Genomic DNA, 23,934 nt, shown 5'->3' with positions numbered 1-23,934 from the left:
TTTTAGAATCAAACAATATTAATCTCCAGATGGCTGTAGAGTCACAACACACTAACTAGTTCAGCTGATTTTTCAACTGAGTAATGAAACCTTAGAGATAGCAATGATATTTCTGGCTAATATGAGTTTCATATCCCATAGCAAATTAAGCTGTTAAATCCCATCAATGCCGAAGTTTCAGCACAAACTTAAATTCTAAAATAGGTCATATGCATTAATGATAAATATTTTATAATTTCACAGCACACAGCGACTGTTTCGTTCAGTCAGAACCATAGAACAGAATCGCAGAATCATTTAGGTTGGAAAAGACCTCCAGGATGATTGAGTCCAACCTTTGACTGATCACCACCTTGTCATCCAGACCAGAGCACTGAGTGCTCAGTCCAGTCATTCCTTGGACACCTCCAGGAACGACTCCACTATCTCCCTGGGCAGCCCCTTCCAATGCCTGACAACCCTTTCCATGAAGAAATTCTTCCTGTTGTCCAGGCTGAACCTCTCCTGGCATAGCTGAAGACCATGTCCTCTCATCCTGTTGCTGACTGCCTGCGAGAAGAGGCTGATCCCCACCTGGCTACACCCTCCTTTCTGGGAGTTATGGAAAAGGGATAAAGTCTCCCCTGAGCCTCCTCTTCTCCAGCTGCCCCAGCCAGTCCTCACAGGACCTGTGCTCCAGACCCTTCACCCATTCTGTTGCAGTTCTCTGGACATGCTCCAGCACCTCAATGTCTTTCTTGAGCTGAGGGACCCAGAACTGGACACAGGACTCAAGTATTAACCGCCCCTCAAGTTGCTCTGTGATTTCTTAGAGTGCAAATTCCAGACACATCAGGACAATTACAATTTCTATACTGCCATCTCCTGCAGGGAACAGATGCTCATGCTGTAAGAACAGCTTAGATTCTATATTTGATTTTGCTGTTCATTTTGTCTTTTCACCCTGGTGCAAGGCAAAACTATAGATTATGGTATATTATCATGCAGGCAGAGCATCCTGAAGTTTTTGGGATCTTCCTGCCGACTACTGGGCTCCCTTCATGGATGACGTACATTGCAAAGGAATACTTAAATTAGTCTCCTTATAGTTAAAAACTTTTAGATACGGATCTCACAAAATGCAAGACTGGGAAGACACTATACCATGCTTTAAAATTCTCCTTTGAACTGGTTTCGGAGGAGAATTCCCCACGGTTCTAGAGCTTTGGTGCAGCAGCTGCGGTGACCAGAAAGTGAAGTGCCTGAGGAAGTGCCACAGTGCAAGCCAGGGTGGCTGGGCACTGGAACAGGATTCCCGAAGGAAGCGGTCACAGCACCAAACCTGCCAGAGTTCAAGGAGCGTTTGAACAAGGCTCTCAGGCACACGGAGGGATTCTTGGGGTGTCCTGTGCAGCCCCAGGAGCTGGGGCATCCTTGTGGGTCCCTTCCAGCTCAGTACTCTGTGGTTCTGTTAGCTTGATTGCCACTGTTCCCACTGAGCCGGAAGGCAAGTAGGTAACAGCTTTGAGTCTTGGAGTCAGCATTTGTTACCCAAGCGACATTCCTCAGCTTACGCCATCCTACCTAATTATTCGAGTCATTAGTTGGTGCCAAGAGCACCATCTATTTACATGCGGTGTTTTAGAAAGTAACGCTCCGCACGCCGCAAAGGAATTGTGCTCCTTTGCTCTGGCGTGGGGCCGTCTGCGCTTCGCAAGAGGGCTCATGGAGCGGGAACGGGAACAGGAACAGGAGCGGGCTCGGCACGGACCGGACCGGACCGGACCGGACCGGACCGGGGCGGGGGGGGCGGGGCGGGCGCTGCTCGGCGGCGGCGGGGCCGACACGTGGCACCGAGCCCCGCGGGCGGCCCCGCCCCCCACGCGCCGCTGGCGGCGTCCGATTGGGCGCCGACCGCAGACTACAACTCCCGGCAGGCCCCGCGGCGCGGGGGGGCGGGGCGAGGCGGTCTCTCTCAGTTCCTCGGGGGCGCGGGCGGCGGTCACGGGGCGCTGCCGGTGCCGTGACGTCACGGCGGGAGGGCGGGGGACGGTGGGAGGGCCCGGCGGGGCGGGGCGGGGCGGGCCGGGGCGGGGGGCGCTGCCCGGGGCGCGGCACGGGGGCGGGTCCAGCCGCAGCCCGGAGTAGGCGCCCGCCCCCCCCGAGTGACAGAAGCGCCCGGGCACCGGAGCTTGCGCTGGGGCCGTAGCCGCCGCTCGCGCCGCCGCCCCCCCCCCGCCTCCGGCCCCTCCGCCGCCCGGTGTTATGCGGCGGCCCTGAGGGGCGAGCGCAGGCCGGCCGGACCCGGCGCGGCCCTGAGGGGCGACGGGGTCTCGCTGCGTCTCGCCGGCCAAACCCATGACTACGGCAAACTGCGGCGCCACCGACGAGTTCGACTTCAGGCTGATCTTCGGCGAGGACGGGCAGCCCGGCCCCGGGCCGCCGCTGGGGCCCGCAGGTGCGCCCCGGGGCCGGGGGGATCGGTCGGGTTCCTGTTTTTCTCCGAACGAGGCGGGGAGGGCAGCGGGGGCTGCGCCGGCCCCGCCGCTGCGGGAGGCGGCAGCCCGGGGGGGAGCGGCGCCGTCCGTCCGTCCGTCCCTCAGGCCGCGGCCGCTTCCCGGCGCCGCTCCCGTTCCTCCCGCGGGACGCGGGGGCTCGGGGATGATCGGCCGGGCCTCTCCTCGCCGTAACAACTTTCTTTGGGAAAAGAAACCCAAGAGCGGGAGGAGCCGCTCCGGGCGCGGTGGCACCGGCGGGGAAAAGGCCCCGGGTTGGATCTGGTGGCCCCACGCCCCCCGAGCCCGGGGAGCGCGATGGGACCGGTGAGGGACAGGGCAGAGAGCAGCAAAGTGTTAACGGGGCCGGACCAGAGCAGCGTTCGGGCACTTATGATGAAAAGTTTCAACCGAAGAGTTCCCCGTATATAGAACTTCCCAGTTACTCCAGTGTGTTCTGCAGACTCTGTGTACGTGTGGATGAGCGAACACCGCGTGTCGAGATGTGATGGCTCTTTGGGTCCGTGTGTACAGATGCACGCATACATCTCAAAGTGCTTCCATTTCACTTTGTTTTATTCAAATACTGTTTTAAAATGCTCGTATTTCTTGAAACTGCAGAAAACAAAGCGTTCACTGTGAATTGTGGTGTGAAGAATCAATAAGGGCCAGCTGTGCCTTGTTTACCTGTACCAGAGTTTGATGGCTGCGTGCTTTCTTTTCTAACCTACTTGAAATAACTTTTAATTGGTAATGGGCTGTCTTATGTCTGAGTGTTAGATGATAAGATAGCTCTGAAACACGACTGTATCCAGGCTAAATGATGCAGCCATGTTGTTTAGTTCTCTGATTCGGTTGTCTGCCTAAGTTAATTAGAAAAAAATTGTTTGATACAGTCTGTGTGCAAGCACTCAGGATTAACTTCCCAGAAGATCCCTAACTTTTTTGATGCTCAGATTTAATTTTCACATTCATTCAGATAAGGCAAGACTTTCTTTGCCTGTTTTCTATCTCAGTGCAATAGCAGATGGTCTGTTTTGTGAAGGGGGCCTGAATTCTGCAAGCTAGATAAATGCATTACAGTACCGTGTGAAAACAATGGAAAACATTTGAACAAATTACAACAAAAATCATTTTGACGCCCCCATTTCTGCTATTTTGACATAAAACTGGTTGTCTAAACTATGTTACTCTGTCGATGATGGATGAGAATGAGTGAACGAGTCTCTCAGAAAACTGGAAATACTAGTGTGGTATCAACTCACTGTTATGATATTTGTGTTTGGGTAGCATTCCATAAGAAGCAGTTTCAGATGCTGCTCTGAATACAGAAGATTTTCCATGCTTGATAAGTCAAAACTATTCTTTTGTCGAATTTTAAAATGTGATATTTGGACCATGAATTAGTTTGTTTGCTGTAGCTCTCAATAAGAAATTCTGCATCTGAAACTCCAGTAATTTTCCTGTTTTGTAGAATTCTGGAGATGATCTCGCCTGCTGTGCACAGTTGTGGCCTTTGGGGGAAAAGGGTTAGACTAGAACTCTGCCTTCATGTATTCTATTAAAGTATTGCCAGAGCTCATCTGTTAATTATGCCCATGTATTTTGCACATATAAAGAGCTAGAATTCCTATGAGAGGTCCTATATTGGAAATCTATTTTTTCCCTTACCCCTCTTCTAAATACATTAGATGAACAAAAAAAAAAAAAAGTTCTTAGAGCTCCCTAAAGCTTCTATTTCATAATCCCATATCACTTCTTTTGGTGGTGGTGTCCATTCTGCTGCAAAGTAAGCATAAGGGTATTTCTTTTCAATTGTATGCTAATAATAAAACATGTTGGTCACAGGGAAAGTTGCTTAATTTGAAATAAATAATGCTAAAATTATGAAGTTTTCCATGATCCTGGAGAACACCTAAAAACACATTCTGATCCTTCATGCTTTGTCTCTAGAAGTCTGAGACTGGCATTCTGATGAAAGAAGTGTCTGGTACTAAGTTGTTGTGCAAATAGCATGGAAATCTATGTTAATTGTGTCTTTTATACTGAGACTACTCCAGTGTTGTGAGGATTTTATTCTTTTTTATATGTAGACATGTAAGTATATACAGTTACATGTTTATATTTAACTGTATTTGTAATCAAAAACAAGGAAAAGTGAGCTATTCTTTGATTTCCTTTAAACACTTGATATCTGAACTATTGAGAAAGTTCTAGTGCCAGGCAGTAGATTACCTTTTTATGCTATTAAAAGAACAGAAAGAGAAATTAAATCAGCTGGGATCTTTAGTTATTACACAGAACAATTTCAGTGGGTTGCAGGATAGCAGGACTAACATTCATAGTTTTGTGCTAAGTGGCAGGAATTGAGACCTCTGTTGTGCATTAGTGCTTATTTGCTTGATCTGAGAGTTGTAGTTCCTGCTGAAGAGGAGAATGCATGAAAGATGGTGTGAAGATGCTTGAAATCCCTGGTGTAATACTGCAATCTTTGCAGGATTCTTGGATTGAAATTAAAGGGGTAGCCCATTTCTGGTAGTTTTTGAGTGGAGGTAAAAATTTACTCAGGTGATTGCTAAATTAGAGATTCTAAAAGCTCTTCAGCTGCTTTCAAGTAGATGTTAGGTACTGAGCACCTTCGGCAAACTCTTGACTTCTGTTTCTCTGGTTGTTCAGTGTCCTTTTCCCAAAGAACAAAGAAATTGTCACTTTGGTTTTGTAGCGTTAGGCACTAAAAGTGTTCTGTACAGTTGTAGGTACTAATGAGCTTCATCTTTTTATAACCAAGAAATTCAAGCCTCCAATGCCCAAAGGTAATGCTGTAGATGACTCTGAAATGAACCAAATCTCTTTGATGTGCTCTTTGTTGCAAAATTTTGGGTAGCTGCAGTAGCACGGATTGCATCGTGCCACATTGTATCAGTTGCATTTGAAGTGCCTAAGTCAGTATGTGCATTACAGCATGTTCAGGTCCTCCCTCCACAGTCTGCTGAAAGAGACTGGCATGCAACTGTCAGTGACAGTGTTTGATGTGCCACCTGGTTTGGTCTTTTTGATGAAGAGACCTCTGGGATGTAGTATGTGACACTTGAGTGATTGAATTAGCTTGAATGCTTTTATAATGATGCCCCTATTCCCTTAACTACCACCGGTTTTGCAATGCTATTCAATGTGATTTTGGGAAATTTGTCTAGAATTTATTAAGCAATTAATCTGCATTGAGTTCTTCACATTGCTGATGATGTTATAATTTTTAAATGCCAAACTTCTCAAAAAGGAAGCAAATGTGAGTTGCTATGATATTTTCTGAAGTTTTAATTTAGGGTTTCATCTTCTCTTTTAAAGAATGACTTTTTACAAAGTAAAAGCTGTACTTGGAGTATATAGTACTAAACTGGGAATTTGGGATCTTGTAAGGTTCTGTATCATGCAAAACTATTTCTTACTGATATGTGTAGTCAGGACTAACTTAAAATTAGAGGCTGCAAACTGTTCAGTATTCAGAAGATGAATTACAGATGAGTTATTGATGCTGCTGTTCAGCATCCTATCTAAAACGTTCCTGCGATTTCTGATTAAGTATTCTAAGAGCTGAAGAGCGGCTGATGTTTCGTTACCCAGTGAAACAGAGCAATATGTGAGTTTCACCCTAACTTCCACCTTTTGTTCTTGGGTTTTGAAGTAGAGAAGGAGAAATTAATATTTCCATTTAAGTAATCTTCCCTGGTTGATTTTGTTTATTTGGTTTCCCACCATATGAAGGCTTTAAAAGAACTGATCAGACTACCCTCCTTGGACTTCAGGTTCATAGTACTTACTTTCTTTTCTTGGAAACCATGAAACAAGCTGAAAAGGGGCTCTTCATGTTTCCTGTGACTTAACATTTGGTGAAGTAATACTCTTTAGTAATCTTGTTACAAATTAATCTTACAATAGCTCTTATTTCTTCTGAAGAGTGTAAAAAAATCCCAGTTCTGTGACGAATTTAGTGACAGTTCAAAACATCTTTGTGAGCTGCAGCCTAGGACACTGTGTCTGGATTTGTCTCTTTCATTGATTTACAAACTTCTACTCCACCTCTGAGATTTTTTTTCCTTTATCCTAGAGCTGGTAGGTTAGTGGATATCATGACTGAAGTTCACATTTTGCTGTAGTGACTGTCAGAGTAATCCTTTCTTCTGAAGGTTTTCATGTCAGACCTTTCTCTGTGAGCATCCCCGAGCTGCTTGGGCTGCTCAGCAGTTGTCTCCTGCCCACATACCAAGTGCTCTGAAGTGATGATGGGTGCTGGATTTTCCCTCAGCTAGGCAGAGTTCTCTTGTAGCAAAAAACTGGCACTATGTATGTGCTGTTTAATTTAGGTATGTGGTAGAAGTCTTAAAACCACTGATTTGTACTGAAACACCACTACAATACTAGTCTTTATAGTTTTGCCTACATCATTAATGTATAAAGTATCCTTTTTCCCTTCCCCAGTGTGTGTTCATGACTGGTATTGCTGTCAGGGATTGTTGGCAGAGTAGAAGGCAGCCAAAGCTGTAAACAAGAGTTTGCACCGTGGTTGAACTTTTTGTTCTTTTCCCCAAGGTCATGATTAAGGTAAATAATCTTAAGAAAGTCAAGTTGTGGTAGAAAAGAGAGAGTAGTCTTATAGTTAGATTGAGTGGAAAATTAAGGGCTGGATGCTGGCAGTAGCTGTGAACTTGAGGTGCGAGTTGACTGAGGATTGCTCTTGGTGAAATTTGTTTTTGTGTTCAAAAGAGTCGGTCCAGAACTGTTGCAAAGTTTGCTTTCCTTAGCTGAGTAAGAGGAGCTGGCGAGACATCTTTTGAAGTCTTTTTACCAGGCTATGCTGCACAACTGTATGGTTCACATGAAGTTTTATTATTTTATTAAATACTTTGATTCTGTTTGGATTTGGTTGTCTATGTAAATGGGTAGGAGAGAAAGTCTTTGCACAAGATGTTAGCTGTGGTTAATAGGTATAATTTGAGCCATCCATATAAATACAGCTCTCTGCTGGTCTGTTAACATTTGCTATACAAAAGAGTGCTCCCGTGGGTTAAGAATAGGATCAGCTGGTGCAACTTTTAACAAAGAAATTAATGGATAAGTTACTTGAATCTGATAATTTTTTTCTCTCTTAGATATAAATGACACTTTCTAACAGAAAAATTTGTTTATTTATTAGATAACTGAGTGTCAAATGTATTGTGATAAACCACCACTTGCAGGAAATTGAGCTCCTATCACTTTATTTTACAAGCTAGTGGATGCTGGTATCTGCGTGTAGAAGATTGACACGCAGGGACACAATGCAAATCAGTCATATAGGCTGTGGTTATATAATCTGCTGATAGGGGGGAGGAGGGAAAACCAAACAGCTGCATCTGACCAAAAACAGAGGGTCTTGTGACTTCAAGATAGCTTAGAGAAACACTAAGGAAGAACCAAAGGAGAATGAGTACTAAAGTGGTATCAGTGGAGTCAAGAATTGCCTGGCAATTAAGAGTAAGAGATTAAGATGGTAATCCTGGCAAGCTGACATATTTGGGTATACTGTGACTTCTCACAGTATTCTGGACAAAAGAAATCTTGCCTATTTGAATGAAGCTTGACCAGGATGGTGCTGTTCAGAGAAAATACCAAAATCTTTTGTGTGGTGTTGCAAAGCAGTTGTAGTTGCAGCTACTCTAATTTAATAACTTCTCTATTTTGGCTGTATGGTTCTTTAATCACTACACAGTGCATGGAGAGTCACTAGATAGTGAGTCTCTGTGTATTGCAGGAATTTGAAAAAGGTCCCCGGTTTGACAAAATGTCACTTACTTTGTTCATTAATTCATAGTTGCACATCACTCTCTGTCCCCGTTCCTCCCAGTTGAATTGTGGGCAGAGTGTAAATGAAAACAAATCCTGAGATTTGTGATGTGGGAGATGGTCAGGGTACAAAAGCATTTGGGCTAGCTCTTTTGTCTTACATATTTCTGAAAATTAGAAATAAACTCACACTTTCTCAAAGTGAAAAGTAACCCTCTGCTTAAAACATGATGGTCCCATTCCTTTGGTCTGTGTGGTCCAACTGGAAGCAGTCTGTCAGATGCCACCTGAAGTGTAGCCAGGTCAGTAATGTTGCTGTGAATGAGAGAGAATAAATTGAGTAGATGGGGCCTGGGTCAATAGTAAGCAGCAGTTTGGCTGTTCACAGCAATAACGTAAATATGGGAGTTGTTGCCTCAAGCTGCCCTAGTGGGCTGGGGAAGTATGTGGAGCAGACTTGGCAGTGAGCCCAGCCAGTAAAACAACATCCAAGTCCTTGCATTTGTCCAGGCATGCCATGTGGGTTCGAATGACAGTGGAATTTAAGATGAGTGAAATGATCAGTAAGGCTAAGTGAAACTGCAAGGCAGGAGCAAGCTTATTAAGAAGCCAGCATTCTCTTCTACCTTTAGTACACCCATCTGTGAGTGTTCTTGTGAAATACTGGCAAAAGGGAACATGAAAAAACTGTAGAACTGTTCAAAGTCATTCAGGGAAGCGAAATTTGAATCTGAAGCACTACAGGTCTGGTGGAAGGAGAGGAGAATGAACTTTCTGGGGCTCTTACTACAAACCCATGATCCTTCAGCAGTAAAGTCGTGAAAATAGAATTCTGCGTATGGTTCGATTTGGTGTTGGTGACTGGTGATTTTGGTGGGGTGTTTTTAAAGCAGAAACAAAAGCTTCATTTGAGGTTGCATGAAAGATGTTTGTAGGTAAAAACATGAGCAAGTTCTTACAGCTAATTTATTAATACCATCCATGTAGTATCATATTATTTAGATTAATAGGAATTGTATGCTTAAAAATGGCTTCTCAGACTGCACTTTGAAGAGTAGACATCACTTGCAAAAATGAGAAATATTTTTAATTTAGAAAACATTCTTGAATAGCGTTGAAAATTTCTGGTGTTTTTTGAGGTGTTTTTAGTGGGTTGGTGGAAAGGGTTAATGAGATTCTTCATGTTTGAGTGGCTGCTATCATTACTTTTTTAGGAACAAATGCTGTGAGAAATGTTTTTTTTTAATCGTATATTTTAATTTTTTAATGGTTTTGGAAAAAATGGAAGGATGATTTACACATACTTTCAGAGACACAGTATTTGCTCTGTGCTAGAGCAGGAATGAAATTGTGGCTGATGGGGCAGAAACTGTCACCTTTTAACTAAAGTTGTTTTACAGAGTAGCCCTCTGTATCTTCAGAGCCAAAATGAAAGTGTAATGGAATGACAAACTGCAAATTCAGTAATGTTGCGTTTATTAACTGTTAGTGGCAATGATTCATTGCTTTCATGGCTGCAAAATAGCCTGTAATATCTGCAGTCATGTATAGCTACTCATGTGTATCTTTAGATGGTTTCTAGAAGTTGTTCCCTAAGTCAAGGACATGAAGATGAGGAGATTGAGTCATTTGGGATAACTATACTCAAACAACAAGGCCATAAGGAAACACATGGTTTAATCCAAAGAACCACTAAGAAAATCTGTCAACATTTGGTGTTTTGCATAGTTTCTTTAAATTATGTAAGTCTCTGTATTTCATCAGTGTTATTTGCAAAGTTTAGTCTTTTGAGAGCAAATGCTGCTGTCCTTCAAATTGCCAAGCTTTTTACGTTGGGGGCAGGAGGTTAGGCTGCTGTACAATATGTGGTGATACCTCCACTCCTGCAGGAATAAACACCAGCTATTTAGGACTCCGGGAGGAGATACAAAGTTACACTTGGCACAGTCATGAGGCATGCTAATATCACCATCTCTGTATTTTGTGGTGTCATTCTGAACCTTGCTGAAAAAAAAAATGGTATTTGTGCTCAGCTTCAGCCTCCTCTTTTTCATTTGGCTGGTTTGTGTTTCTGCCTTCTATTGTATCAATCTAGCAAAGTGAATTCAAGGTGTTTCTGATTCTACATTCATGTGAGCAGATGGGAAAACAAGGCAGTTTCAGATTGTCATTGTAGCTCATTAGTTTTTTGATGTACACAGCCTTTGAATTTAATGCACCTGAAGTCCACATTTACGCTGCATTATAAAATATTGGTGAAAAGCTGTAGTGATTAGTGGTTTGAAATACTGAATTAACTATATGGTAGGACTGCCTGCTGTGGAATGGTTTGCCCTCTGTCATGCAGGCCAGCTGCAGAAGCACAGTGTAATTTGGCCGAGGTGTGAAGAGTTCCCAAATGAGTTTGTTCAGATATTACCAATACCAGTTCTCAATCTCTGTGTCGTGCTCTGTTTGATAATCAGAAAGGGGGTGTCCCTATTTCAGTCTCCCCTCCATTGTGTAACTGCTCCCCACTCAGTCATCTTGCCTTGGCTTTCTGCTCTCCTTTTCTACTAGTTTTCACAAAGACCCTGGCCTGTGTCGCCATACTCTCCTGTAAACTCAAATACACATTTTCTTGTCTGTTTTCTTTGATATGGCCCTACTTAACACCTTCTGATCTTGGAATTTTGCCTTTGCTCAGTGCTTGCTTTGGGACTGGAGCAGTGAACTGGCAGTATCTCTGCATAAAGCAGCAGGTTGCTGTGAGCAAAATTGTGTTAGAAGTCAGTGGTAAAGGCATCTGTGTAGAAGTTAGGTGAATTAGGTGAGGACTTCATTCTGTTTTAATAACTGGAGAGCCTTTTCATGGAGTCTACCGGTTTTGCCCCCACAAAGGAAGAGTTGTGTGTGGTAGATTGGCCCACAATACCAAGAATCTAGGCAAATTATATGTGGCAGTTATAGCACATGATTAATTCCCTTGTTCCCTTCGCTCAGTATTTGCCTAATCTTACTTACCTTTATGCTCAGTCTACTTTCAGTGAGTCAGGCACAGTATACAAGTTTGGAGTGATCAGGCTTCTCTCAGATCCCATGTCTACACATCTGAAATGCTCTGGGGTAGCAGGGCTGCAGTCCATTTGCAGACTCTAACACCTGGTTGTATAGAATAAGAGAGTTCATCTTCAGAACAGCAGTGTCAAAAGGCTGCTCATACTGTGTCATAGTATCTGCTGTGCCCATGTACTGTGCTGTTTCCAAAAGGCTTTACATTAATATCTCTGAACTACTGGGTCATGTTAAGAGGGCTTTTGAACTGACAGTGAATGACAAATGAGGCTTCATCAAACTGGAGGGAAGCAGCTTCTGTTTTGTCTGCAAGGTTATTATGCAGTGAAATATCATATCTTCTTGGACAATACAGCCACAGATTTAAAAAAGGAACCAAAGAGGAGCCCATAGAACTTGGAGACTTTTAAAGCAAGAAGCAGATTTTTTAAAAACCATTTTTTAAATGAATAATCCTTAAATACTGAACCAAAGGCTTTATAAAGTTATCAGTTATAACCTGCTTCATATCAATGAGAAATATCAGGAGAGCTGCAGAAGGCACAGGTAAACACTACTTAGCACTTCCGGTTGTTATTTTCTGTTTTGTAACTGAACATAAAATGACTAATTCTTGTTGAATCTTACAGTTACAAGTTGAATTCTTTACCTGCCTTGTACATAACTTTTTATCAATTTATCTCAAAGCTCTTCTTTCCCTGTTTGAAATTTAATTGAATTACTTCAGTGTGAAGCTGGATGTACACTAAGACAACAGTTCTGGTTTAAATGCATACCAGACTGTGGCCTAAGACTTTATTTAGTTACTTGTTACGTTTTTATTTGATAGTGGAGCACCAGAGAACACCTGCAGTTCCTGTCCTCGTTGCTTGTTTCCCCCCATGTCCTAAAGCTTGTCATTCTGTCAGTTGTGTATGTACAGGTGTTAGAGCACTGTAAATATGATTGCCAAAATCATCTATGTTAAAAGAACCTCTCTTCTCATTTCCCCTCCCCCTTTGTGTGTGAAGGTGTGTGGGAGGGTGGTTGCTGCTGAAAAAACCTTAGTGTAGTTCCACCCCAAGAGCCAGTATGTTCTTATTTTAGTCAGTGTCAGTTGTAAACATTTGATATGCTGGGTTATTCTCTTGCTTAAACTGCTTAAACTAGTGCAGCTTCTTTATTCTGCTGTATTTCTACCAAGGATTATTAATTCTTATCCGGACTAGAATTTGGAAAAGACTCATTGATGGGCTCCCACTGTTGAGAAGATTATTTTTCTTCTACATTTCCAGTATTCTTGTTTAACGAAAGAAAATGAGTGAAATTGTCACTGGCATGACAGAACAGCCTCTGGCATACATGATTGACAAAAGTAAATCTATTTTTATCCTGTTTTGCATAATTTGATATGACCATGAAACAGCACAAAACCATTGAAGAGAGTGAACTGCTTCTTAAAATGAGAGTTGTACATCATCCTTTTCTGAAAACTTAAACTTGCAGTGCTGCTTCACGCATTGCTAACTTTGGTCTAGAAGGATGTTTCCCCCTACTTCACCCTGCTACCTGAATTTTTTTCACAATTTATTATTTTTCAGTACCATATTTGGCTTGCTGGTCAGTGGTACTCCTTATAAATGAATAAATACATTGCTGTTTCATTTTGGGGTTGTGGGATTTTTTTTAGTTGTTGTTTAAGCTTGTAGGAAATGTTTCTGGAGAACTGATAGCTTGAAATGGAAACTGGAGTTAAATATCCAATTATAGAGCTTTAGTGCAATAGTGTGCCAAGAAGAACTCTGATCAATCACGTTTTTAAGTGCACAAAAGAAAAACTTTTGATTATTAGCTATTTTGTGTTCCCTGTGAAGATTAACACTCTTCTTTTATCCCAAGAAATGTATAAACTTGTGCAAACCTGCAGAATAATGAAATTAAAAAAACAGCCACATATGCTTTTTGTCCTGTTTTACAAATATTTTTGTAACTATTGTATTCAGAAAGAGATAATGGTAACTGTCATGACAGAAATGGAAAACAGAAGAGTTGGTCATTCTTTTTAAAGCTTGTAAGTGAGACAGACTTGCCTGAGAACACACATGATGTCTGTCAATGTTCAGGTCTTTCCTCATGCTATTTAAAGGACTTGATTACTGATCCTGTTTTCACAGTAGTAGTTTTATAAGACAAGACCTAGGTCATGTTGCACTTTCTTCTTACCTTATAGCAACTCCTATTGTCTGAAAATGTTTATTTATGGGCTTGTAAACTTAGAATAATAAAACAGTTTGGGTAATTTTGGCACAAGGCTTGTGTTCAGACATTTGATAGTAATTGACCTTCCTTCTCTGGAGAAATCTGGCTGAGTGCACAGCTGCACATGTGCGTGTGCCAGTACATCACTGGAGAGTGAACAACTGGTGGGCAAGCATTGCTAGTCCTAAGTGTGCACTCTGAAACAGCAAGTAGCAAGCAAAATGTACTTTAGAAGCAGTTGTTCTGGAAATTATTTAATTATATACCCCAGTTAGACAGCTTATGTTGAAGTGTAGTTAGCAGCTTAGTAAGGAATGAGCCAGCATTGTTTTAATACTGAACAGGAGCTTCTGTACACGAGGCTGCTTCCAGACAGTAGCAAATGTACATTGAACATGAGCAACCTTCTGGTTCTCATTGACAGTGGATGACACAGATGCCTGATGTAAGATTGCAATGAAAGTCTGCAGCTTTATTTAGCTGATACACTGTGAATATAGAGCATCTGCTCATTTTTGTGATCCCTCAGTAGTGAACCTCATCTCAGCAGGGTGAGGAAGAAAGCTTGAGCAAATTTCTAAAGACTCATGGTTTCTCTGTGCATGGCAATGTTAAAAGTCTTAGTAAGTAAAAACAAAGCTGAGTTTCTTTCTATGCCATTTGTCCAGAAGTTCTCCTTTGATTGTAAAAGAAAATTTGTTTGACGTGGTTTGTTCTTAGGAAACAGTGACTTGTTTTTGTTTTTTTATTTGTCTCCTTTAAAATGCTTTCTGGAACAAATAAACTATTAATACTACTTCTAAAACTGAAGTTGAACTTATTGGCCCATAATCCTTCAGTAATTTTTAACCTTTTATTTAGTCCAGTTTTCTTTACTCTGTATTGCTGTTACCTTTATTAGCAGTTTATTCTGTTGTCCTTACTAAAGCAAAAGCCTTTAGCTCACTTGCCTTTTCAGTGGCATGAAGGGCTTTCGACGTGAATGGCACTACTTCTCTTGGTTTGTGTATTTTGCTCTGTCCATCTTGTCTAGCTTCTTGCCCCCATGTGCTTGTGGTAGTTTTTGTGCTCTACCTTCATAATCTGTCCTAGTTTCTGTGTCTTGAGTGCTTTCTTACATTTTATGGTCAGTGAAGGCCTCGTGACTTGGCCAACTTCATTATTGTCTTTCCTCCCTCTATAGGATTGTTTGAATGTAATAGCTTTCCTACTAAGTAACCAGACTTCCATAACTCCTTTTTTTTTCCCTTGGGCTTCTCCATAACTCTTTTTTCCTTACACTTGTCTATTGTGAGACTTCCCTTTGTTTGTTTGCCCTCTGCTTCTTGAAGCCCTGCGTTGGATTTGTTTTGTGCTATTCTCACTGCTTTCTCTTTTAAGTGTTATCACCTGTTTTTTTTTTTCATTCTTTTTCCCCCAAGTTGTATTTGTGTTTGTATGTTTACTAGTTCCTTAAGATAGGTTAGAGGGTTCTTTCAGTTTGGATTCTCTGAAGTCTTTATTAGGACAAAAAAAAATTCCTGGTAAATAATCTAGTAGAATTAATGACACTATTTGTAAAGGTATTAGTGTTGTCCTTTTTTGTGAGCAGCTAACAGGTTACTTTAACACATTAACTGTAAGGGGAAGTTGTGTATGCAGACTGAAGTCTACATGTCCATCAATTATGTCTGAAAAATTATGTGGGTGATTGAGACTTCAAACTGTGCTGTGTTCAGTGTTAAGTGTGCTTTTGGGATTAGATATTCATTAGGTTTCTAGCTTCCTGTTTTGTGTGTGTGCAGTTAGGGAGGGGTAGGTAACAGGACAGCACAGTGCCAAACTCAGGTGGGGCAGTTTGTCAGGAGGGGACAAAGGAGCCTGAGTCACAGAAGTTCTGTCTCCTGTCTGCTCCATCTCTTCCCCTGTTCTTCCCAGCTGCTGTTGGTAATTCTATGCTGGTCTGATCTCTCCACCTTAGCCTTGTGAAAATTAGATTCTGAATGTACATCTGCCTTTTGTAATTCCCTGTGACAATGAAAGTAGAGAAATTGTCTTCAATATTTTAAGATTTCTTGATTATTGGTGCAAGAAGAATAAGGCTCTTTGCAATGCTGAGAGATTTAGTGCAAACAATGTGCTGCTACTGTTCCTAAAACCATTAATGACAGTAGATGGTTGCACTCAGGGATTGAAGACTTCCAACTGCTGTTTTTCTAAAACATTCTTATTTTAAAAGTTCTGTAGCTGTAACTGTTTTATTTCTAAATTTTGATAAGCTGGATAATAGCCTTTATTAGGATTGCCTTTTGCTTCCCTTGATCTATGCTTTTATTAATACTGAGTTAGGAAACAGGCATCTATGGTCTTGCACATTAATACACCAATAGATGTGGAAAACCTATAACCAACTACTGTTGGCATTTCATGTTTTCTGATGGAAAGCAGCAAAAAGAAAGACCCTCAATTAATGTTTAAAAAATATTTGTTACCCTAATGAAAGGACCAGGAAATGTGGTTTTTGTAGTGCTCAACATAGTGAGCTTGTGTTGTGTGTGGTACATGCAATAGTCCTTCCTGAGAATCCTGATCCTTTCAGTGTGTGCATACTTGGAAAGCAACCTGTTGATTTTCTGTGCTCTTAACACATACAATAATAGTTAATGATATATAGCTATGATGATGTAACAGATAACTGCCATACATAACCATAATATATATAAAATCACACAGTGTTTGTAATATTACTAGGTACTCCTTAAATGCAATGTATGTCTCCTTTAATATATTTCTTATAGAGCTGTTCCCTGTTCATGAACCTTCAGCTGCTTTTTTTTTTATTATTTTTTTATGAAGTCTGAGGAATGTAGACCATTCCTTGGTAACAATGTGCTTTCTCTTCATTTGAAAATGCTTCCCTGTCTCTGAAGAGCTGATGTTTTGTTTCTGTTTTAGTTAATTGTAAGCTGATTGCTGTTAGTGAAATTGGTAATAGATTGACTTCATTAACAAACTAAGTTTTTCGTCATGGAAAGATCTAAAATACATAGCTTCCTGTCTCAATATTTTAACTGATTGTGAGAGAGACTACATTTATTTTAAAACAAATATTAATAGTCTGCTGGTACTCAGGATAAAAATAATTTTTAAAAAAGAGCTAATACCTAGAGATGCAATTAATGTTATGTAGCCTGGATTTATGGAAAATTAAAGGGTGAAGACCCTATTTACAAGTGGAAAGAAACAAGAGTGGAATCACAGTGGCTACAAAATATGTAAAAAAGTTGTTTTCTACTTTTGTTTCAGACAAATGCCTCATATTGGTAGTTTATTCAATATTGAGAAATGGGGCAAGAAAATATGCTTCAGTTCTGTGAGACAAAGTTGCTGATTTTGTTAACTGGATTAGTACTCCATCTCAGTTGCTTGTTTTTCTTTGGAATATTTCCTGTGTTTTGAATAAGTTAGTGAGATCTGAGAATATTTTGTTTTGCCTTGTTTTGCTGAACAACTTGTGCTCAGACTTAGTGCAACTGCACTGAAAAATGCTATTTAGCATAGCACTTGAGAGTTTTCTAACCTACAAAAATATATCTTAGGAGTATGATTCTTCATAGTATGTCTGATAATGTTCCTTGTTAGGCCTCCTTAGGTTGAATGTTTTTAATAGTTCATAATCTTCATTCAAGTTTGAGTTGCTGTAAGATGCTTTCTATTGCTAAAGTAGATCAGTTTAATGTATGTGATGTTCTCGTGCTTGTAAGTGTTGGACTGGGCTTGCAGAAAGTACCCTAGTCCTATTTATGTCAAAATTATGAACTTCTAATGATTTTGATTAAAAATGTTTAATTAAAAGTGGAATACTGTTACAATGAATATGAAGTTTGAATTGAGTGTTCAAGCTTAGATCCTTCAGGGATTTCAACCCATTTTTCTGTTTTATATTTTCAGTGATTGAAGATATGTGTAAACTGCAATCTGATTGGAAACAGGATTTGTAATGGAAAACCATACTGTAGTCGTATTTAGTTGTAAAATAGACTGAGGAAAATTTAAAATTAAGAATCAGCTTTATTTTGTGTAACTAGTGTAATGGGAAATGTCTAGGATGTTGATAATCGTCCTTATCTGGGAAGTAAAGGATTTTGTTTATGGTGTTTATCCAAGTATTGCATTCTGACTCTTACTACTTTTTTTATCTCTTTAAATTTTGTTTTCAGATCTAGAGTCAGATGACTGTGCGTCCATATACATCTTTAATGTAGACCAGCCATCATCCTCTGTCAATCAGCCAATTTGTATTCCTCGGCATGGACTGCAGTCTCACTCCTCCCCTACAAGGTTTCAGAGTCACAAAAACTACGAAGGCACTTGCGAGGTACCAGAATCCAAGTACAGTCCACTAGGTGGACCCAAACCCTTCGAGTGCCCCAGCATTCAAATCACATCGATTTCACCCAACTGTCACCAGGGGATTGAGGCCAATGAAGATGAATTGCACACAAATGGCACAGAAAATGAGTATATGGAAAGGCCTTCCCGGGACCATCTCTATCTTCCTCTTGAGCCATCGTACAGGGAATCGTCCCTTAGTCCGAGCCCTGCCAGCAGCATTTCGTCCAGGAGTTGGTTTTCAGATGCCTCCTCTTGTGAATCCATTTCCCATGTTTATGATGATGTAGACTCAGAGCTAAATGAAGCAGCTGCTCGATTTACTCTTGGCTCTCCTTTGGCATCACCTGGTGGTTCTCCGAGAGGTCCCAGTGATGAATCATGGCAGCAGCCTTATGGGTTTGGGCATGCCTTGTCACCTAGACAGTCTCCCTGTCATTCTCCTAGAACTAGTATTACAGATGAAAATTGGCTGAGCCCTAGACCAACGTCAAGGCCCTCGTCAAGACCTACATCCCCCTGTGGGAAACGCCGACACTCCAGTGCTGAGGTTTGCTATGCTGGTTCTCTCTCTCCTCACCATTCTCCAACTCCATCACCTGGCCATTCTCCCAGAGGAAGCGTAACAGAAGACACGTGGCTAAACACTTCCATTCACAATGTACAAGGCCTTAACTCTGGCCTTTCACCATTTCAGTGTTGTACAGAGACTGATATTCCTCTAAAAACCAGGAAGACCTCAGAGGATCAGACTGCCACTTTATCTGGAAAAATAGATATCTGTCCTGAAGAGCAAGGTAACTTGTCATCATCCCTTGAAACTGCAGTAGATGATTGCTCTGGGTCTCAGCATACCTTGAAAAAAGACTTGCCTGGAGACCAGTTTCTTTCTGTTCCTTCGCACTTTACTTGGAACAAACCGAAGCCTGGTCACACTCCTATATTCCGGTAGGTGATTAAAAAGTAACTCCTTCCTGTTTTTTCCCCTCCTGTGCATCTTAAATAGACATATAAATGTCCTTGCATTCCAGTGATCCATTAAGACTTCTTAAACAAAACTTTTTGAAGGTAGGTAGATAGATGTTGTAATTAGGAAAAAACAAGTTGAGATACCAAATACCCTTCATATTTTAAAAATACAGTAGATGCATTGTAAGCAGGATTAGTTTTATTTAAGTAAAGTTTTTATATATGCACAGAGCCCAGCTGAATTAAATGTCTGTGGATTTTGTACATGCTTTGCAGTTCCATCTAATCTCAGCACCTGACATTTTAATACAGCTAGGGAAACCTGACTCACATGATTTCATAAAACTGGAAGCTCACAAAAGAGGTAGGGAGTTTTATGTGCTTTTGCATCTATTTGCTTCTTTGGGCTCATATAATTCTAGAAATAGAATAAAGAAAAAAATTGTATGCCATGTTGAAAATCATCCAGAAAGAATGGATGTCTGGGCTGTAGTACCAAGGTATTTCCACCATCCATGATAGAATTAAATAGGTGTTTTCCTTTTGCAGTCCTGTGATGTGCTAGCAGGATGATTTGTGGATACTCAGAAGAGGGAACTGGTTCAGCTGAGGGAAAAAGTCCCCCTCCCTTCCAGTTTGTTACTTTTTAGATGGATCAGTTCTGTGGTCTTTCAAGTTATAGAGCTTGTATAAATTCTTCAGAAGTTGTCACCTAGCTTGACTTGTTAATAGCTAAATATATTAAAAGAATGCTTATTCAGCCATTTGGTTATTTTTTGCCTAATTTTATAACCACAGATTTTAGTTTTTCTCCACAGAATTGTACTGATTTTAGTAAATTGAAGTGATTTGGTTTTTTTCTTCTCCTTAAATGTTCTTCTGTGTAGCTGTTTATGGTTGTAAAATGCAACAGTAAAGATGCAAAGCTGTTGGCTGGAAAAATCTGTTTTACCAGGTCTGAAACTAGTGTGTTAACAGATAATTTAACTGTCCTCGAGTCTGGGTTTAAGTTCCATTGGCTTCTGTTAGTAATAGGTGTTCAGTCTGTTACTCAAATCTTTTCTTTCAGACTAAAACGATGATGACTGTTTTAACTCGTGTATTCTGGAATTGTATTGTATTTATGTAGGATACTAAGCTGTCCCAGCTTGGCATTCTTGTTAACTTGCAGGCTAACATTGTTCATAAAAGGTAAGCACTACTGTGGGGTTAGAGATCATGAACATACAGGCATGGGAGGTGGATCTGTGGTTCTTCTGTGGGATGAACAAAGTGGTTTAGAACACAGGCAGGTCATACCTGTTTCCTCATGTACTGCAGAACACTGAATTCAACTGAATAAAAAGAAATTTTAGTGCTTTGATTAAAAAGTAAAATTATTTATTTAGATGTCAGACTTTATTTAGAAGCTGGAATTGAAGAATTTCTGTAAATATAAGATAGACAAACAGACAGAAGACAATGAAGACACACCTATACACAAGGAAACTACATAAATCTCTCAAGCTGGGTACATTTGCTGCCAAAAATGTCAGCTGATTATTAAATTAGTGGAAACGGCTGCACTGGCAGCTGTATCCTCAGTGAAATGCTGAATTATTTAGCAGTTGTAGTCTGTTCCACAAGGGGCTATGGCAGTGTGTATCTTCAGTAAGTAAAACATTTCATTCTGTCATATAATATTTTGTAATTTTGATTCTTATAAACCGGGGTTACTAAGTTGACCCTTACCTTTCATGAATAAAATTCAAATGCAAGAAGATCCACTGTTTCTAAATAGTTGATGATGGGGACCAAAAGTGAGCATATTAGTTGTCATAAAGAATTGTGTAATTGCTGTTTATGCATTTATTCCATATTGTATGTACAATTGTATTAATTGTAGTCTAAATTACAAGGTACAGTAAAAATAGTACACTTTTTAGTGTCTGGATTGTATTGTCAAGCACGAAGTAGTGCATGAAGTAAGCAGTATTGATTCCAAGCAGATGAGGTGCCCACTCAGCTGCAATAACTGACCTCTGGTAGAAGGGGGAGTAATTTGCCTCATGTGTTTCATGGTGTGGAATGTGTAGGTAGCACCTTCTGCTCTGAATGCTCTCTAAAGTTTTGTAAATCTGTTATCTACTTTATCTGTCAAGTCCTGACCATATTTTCTTTCATTCTTCTGTTTTCAGTAAGTGTGCAATTCTTAACAAAATCTAAAAATGTGTAAGATGCTTTTGAGCATATTAGTCATATTTCACATGCCATCCAAACGGTTTTGTTATGTGACAGCTTATTATTTGGTCACAGAAACCCATAATCTGCCAGTCAGTGGCATATGAAAAATGTCTGTGTATTCTGTGCCCCGAGTCCTGTTTTCTGCTCCCTTGTCAAAGATAAGTGTAGGCAAGGGCCTGGGCAGGACCACTGCAATTCCTTCCTACAAGTGAAAGAACTGGGGAGCAGCTTCTGCACAGGGAATAGTGGAGGTGATGTCACTCACCAGGTAGGATGGCAGATTCAGTTGGTCATTTTATAGAATATTCAGCAATGAACTTGGTAATTTTTTTTATTGATGGTTACTCTTGTTACTGTTTAAGATCCCTGTTTCTTTCACCCCCAGCCTCCCCACAGGGTGATGGATAAGACAGTTTTATCTGTGACTCATGTTTTCCTTCCCATCCATTTAAAAAAAACCCTTTCTTTTTGGGGTCTTAATGCAGTGATAGTATATCCAACCTCCCCATTTGCATTTTACCCCAATATTCCACAAATGCACTAATTTTATTACTTTTTTGGGCATTTGCTGTTTGAGTTGTAAGTTCCAAAAAGTGTTTAAAAAAAAATCAAAAAGTCTGTTCTACAATACTTTTTTACTAGAACAAGGAGAATAAAGAGTCTAGAGATGACCTAGAAATCTCTGCTGAGCAGGTGATATAATACAGTACCTTTGGTGAGGACTAGACTTTGCAAGTACAATTCATAAAAGATCATAGCATTGCTGGTGCTAACCTTGGTTATGGTCTTGTGGAGTTAAGGACCATCAGAGACATGGCCAGCACTGGTACAGGTAACACGGGGCTGTATTTAGGAGAGTGCTCACTGATGATGCAATTGAAAATGATAGCAGTTCTGTTATTTGTGCTTTTAGACTTGGTTATGTTTTGCTTTAAACTTAAAATTTTAACATGATTGACTAGTGGAACAGTAAATTTTAGGTTTGGATCTTGAGAATCTAATTTGTGTCTCAAGCAAATGGGCACTTTGCAGGGTAGTAAACTTAATGAGTCGTTAACTTTTTCTTCCCTTCTTTAGCCCCACAGTATTTGTTGGCAATAAATGGCACTTCCATTTTGCTTTAACCAGGCAATATTTATTTATGGGTCAAAAATTTTGAAATAAAACCTAGTTTCTTTTACTTCCCTTATGTTATTCATAGAGACTTACACGTAGACTTAAAAACTACACATATATTGGTGTTTGTCTCCAGACTGTTGTGTCATTAATTTAATCTATGACACTGAGAGGTGATGGGACATCAAATAGTTTCTTGGTTCCAGTGGTGATGAACAAACAGGCTTTGACAGATGTATTTACAGCTCAGAAATCTTTTTTATGGTGGATATGTAATGGCAACTTGAGAGTATTTTACTGCTGAAAAATAGGAGGGCTGACAATGTAATTATTCCGTTCAGAAAAAAAAAATAGTTTAAATAAAGTGGTAGATACTGGAATACTTGGGAAAGCTGTTTCTCTTGTCTGAATCCTCCTCTTTGAAGTCTAAAGAATAGAGAGTAACAGAATTATGTCCTATTTTTACCATAACTATATTGGGCCTTCAGTCTTGATCTTAAGAACTCCACTCACATCGAAAGATTTCTATAGATAGTTAGTCTGCCAAGTATTTATCACCTTACTCTGATAAATAGAAATAACACCAGCTATTCTACTGGCAAAACTTTTAAAAGAAAATGTTTGCAAATTACTGACTTTGTAGATAAGGACCCACTTAAGTGAGAAAAGCAAAGGAACTTTGAACCTTGTAGGTCTTTAATAAGCGAGGCTATCACTGCCATGTTTATACACCATTAATGAATCCAGGGAAGTTTGGGCAGTGTTTAACACAGGACCTTTGTGTTCTGCCTGTTATTCCTCTCTCCGCTGTGCTCTGGGATGATGGAACAGAGATTTCCAGTGGCAGTTCACTGTACCAGTAACTCTGGCAGCATTGTGAACTGTGGCTCTGCTAGGAGCAGAATGGTGGTATTTTAAATGTAAACAGAATTAATAAAGTCTATTGACAGGCCACTGTGGCAGCTGGAATTTGTGGCCCCAAAACTTCTTAACTTAAGAATTTTTCTGCCAAGGAGAATATGGATTTTTTTTTCTAGGCAGTGAAGAGCAGCCACAGCATTATTTTGGCTCTACAAAAGTTCTTGAAAACCATAGTATTGGATCATATTTATGATTTGAGATTCTCAGGGGGTTGCTGTGTTGCAACATTGGCTTGTCACAGAATACACCATGGGTTCATCTCTGCAAAAACTTGGGATGAGGAAAAAATGTGGAATAACCGTTGTAGTCAGTGAGCTTTTTCCCTTTTGAAATGTTGGGAGGAGCTGTAAGTAGAAAAATATTTTTGCTGCAACTAAAAATTAATAAAAGTATCTCTCTGTGAGATCTGGGAGTCTTGCCCAATGAAGGAAACAAGAACTTTCCCAACTATCTGGAAATACTGTAGGGTATCTTTGAAAGGTTGCTACTAGAATTAGTAGCTACAAAGAGGTAGGAACATTTTAATACTGAAATATAAATGCAGTAAAGCTGGCAGCTTCAGACCTACTTTCCCATGTTTAGCAGTCTGGTATAAAATAGCATTGCTTCATATCAATGTATTCAAAACATAGGCAAATGTGTTACTTCTTGCACACCTAAGGCTGACACTGTTTTTCTCATTTGATATTGGATTCTACATAAAATAAAAATACAATATACCAAGAGTTTGTAGACCTTGTATTCTATT

At 40.4% G+C, this 23,934-nt stretch overlaps 1 protein-coding gene across 2 annotated transcripts in view; it reads left to right on the top strand.

Moving 5' to 3' along the window:
- The first annotated feature begins 2,337 nt into the window (after positions 1 to 2,337).
- Positions 2,338 to 23,934, top strand: part of NFATC3 (nuclear factor of activated T cells 3) — a 60,782-nt gene continuing 39,185 nt past the window's right edge. For both annotated transcript variants that reach the window (XM_062499778.1, XM_062499777.1), the window contains exons 1-2: positions 2,338 to 2,437; positions 17,786 to 18,905. In XM_062499778.1, coding sequence (XP_062355762.1) covers positions 2,338 to 2,437; positions 17,786 to 18,905 — 1,220 coding nt within the window. The remainder of the gene's footprint in view (positions 2,438 to 17,785; positions 18,906 to 23,934) is intronic.

The sequence above is a fragment of the Cinclus cinclus genome, chromosome 11 (genome assembly GCF_963662255.1).
Source record: "Cinclus cinclus chromosome 11, bCinCin1.1, whole genome shotgun sequence".
NCBI lineage: Eukaryota > Metazoa > Chordata > Aves > Passeriformes > Cinclidae > Cinclus > Cinclus cinclus.
This window is presented reverse-complemented; position numbering and strand designations above follow the sequence as displayed.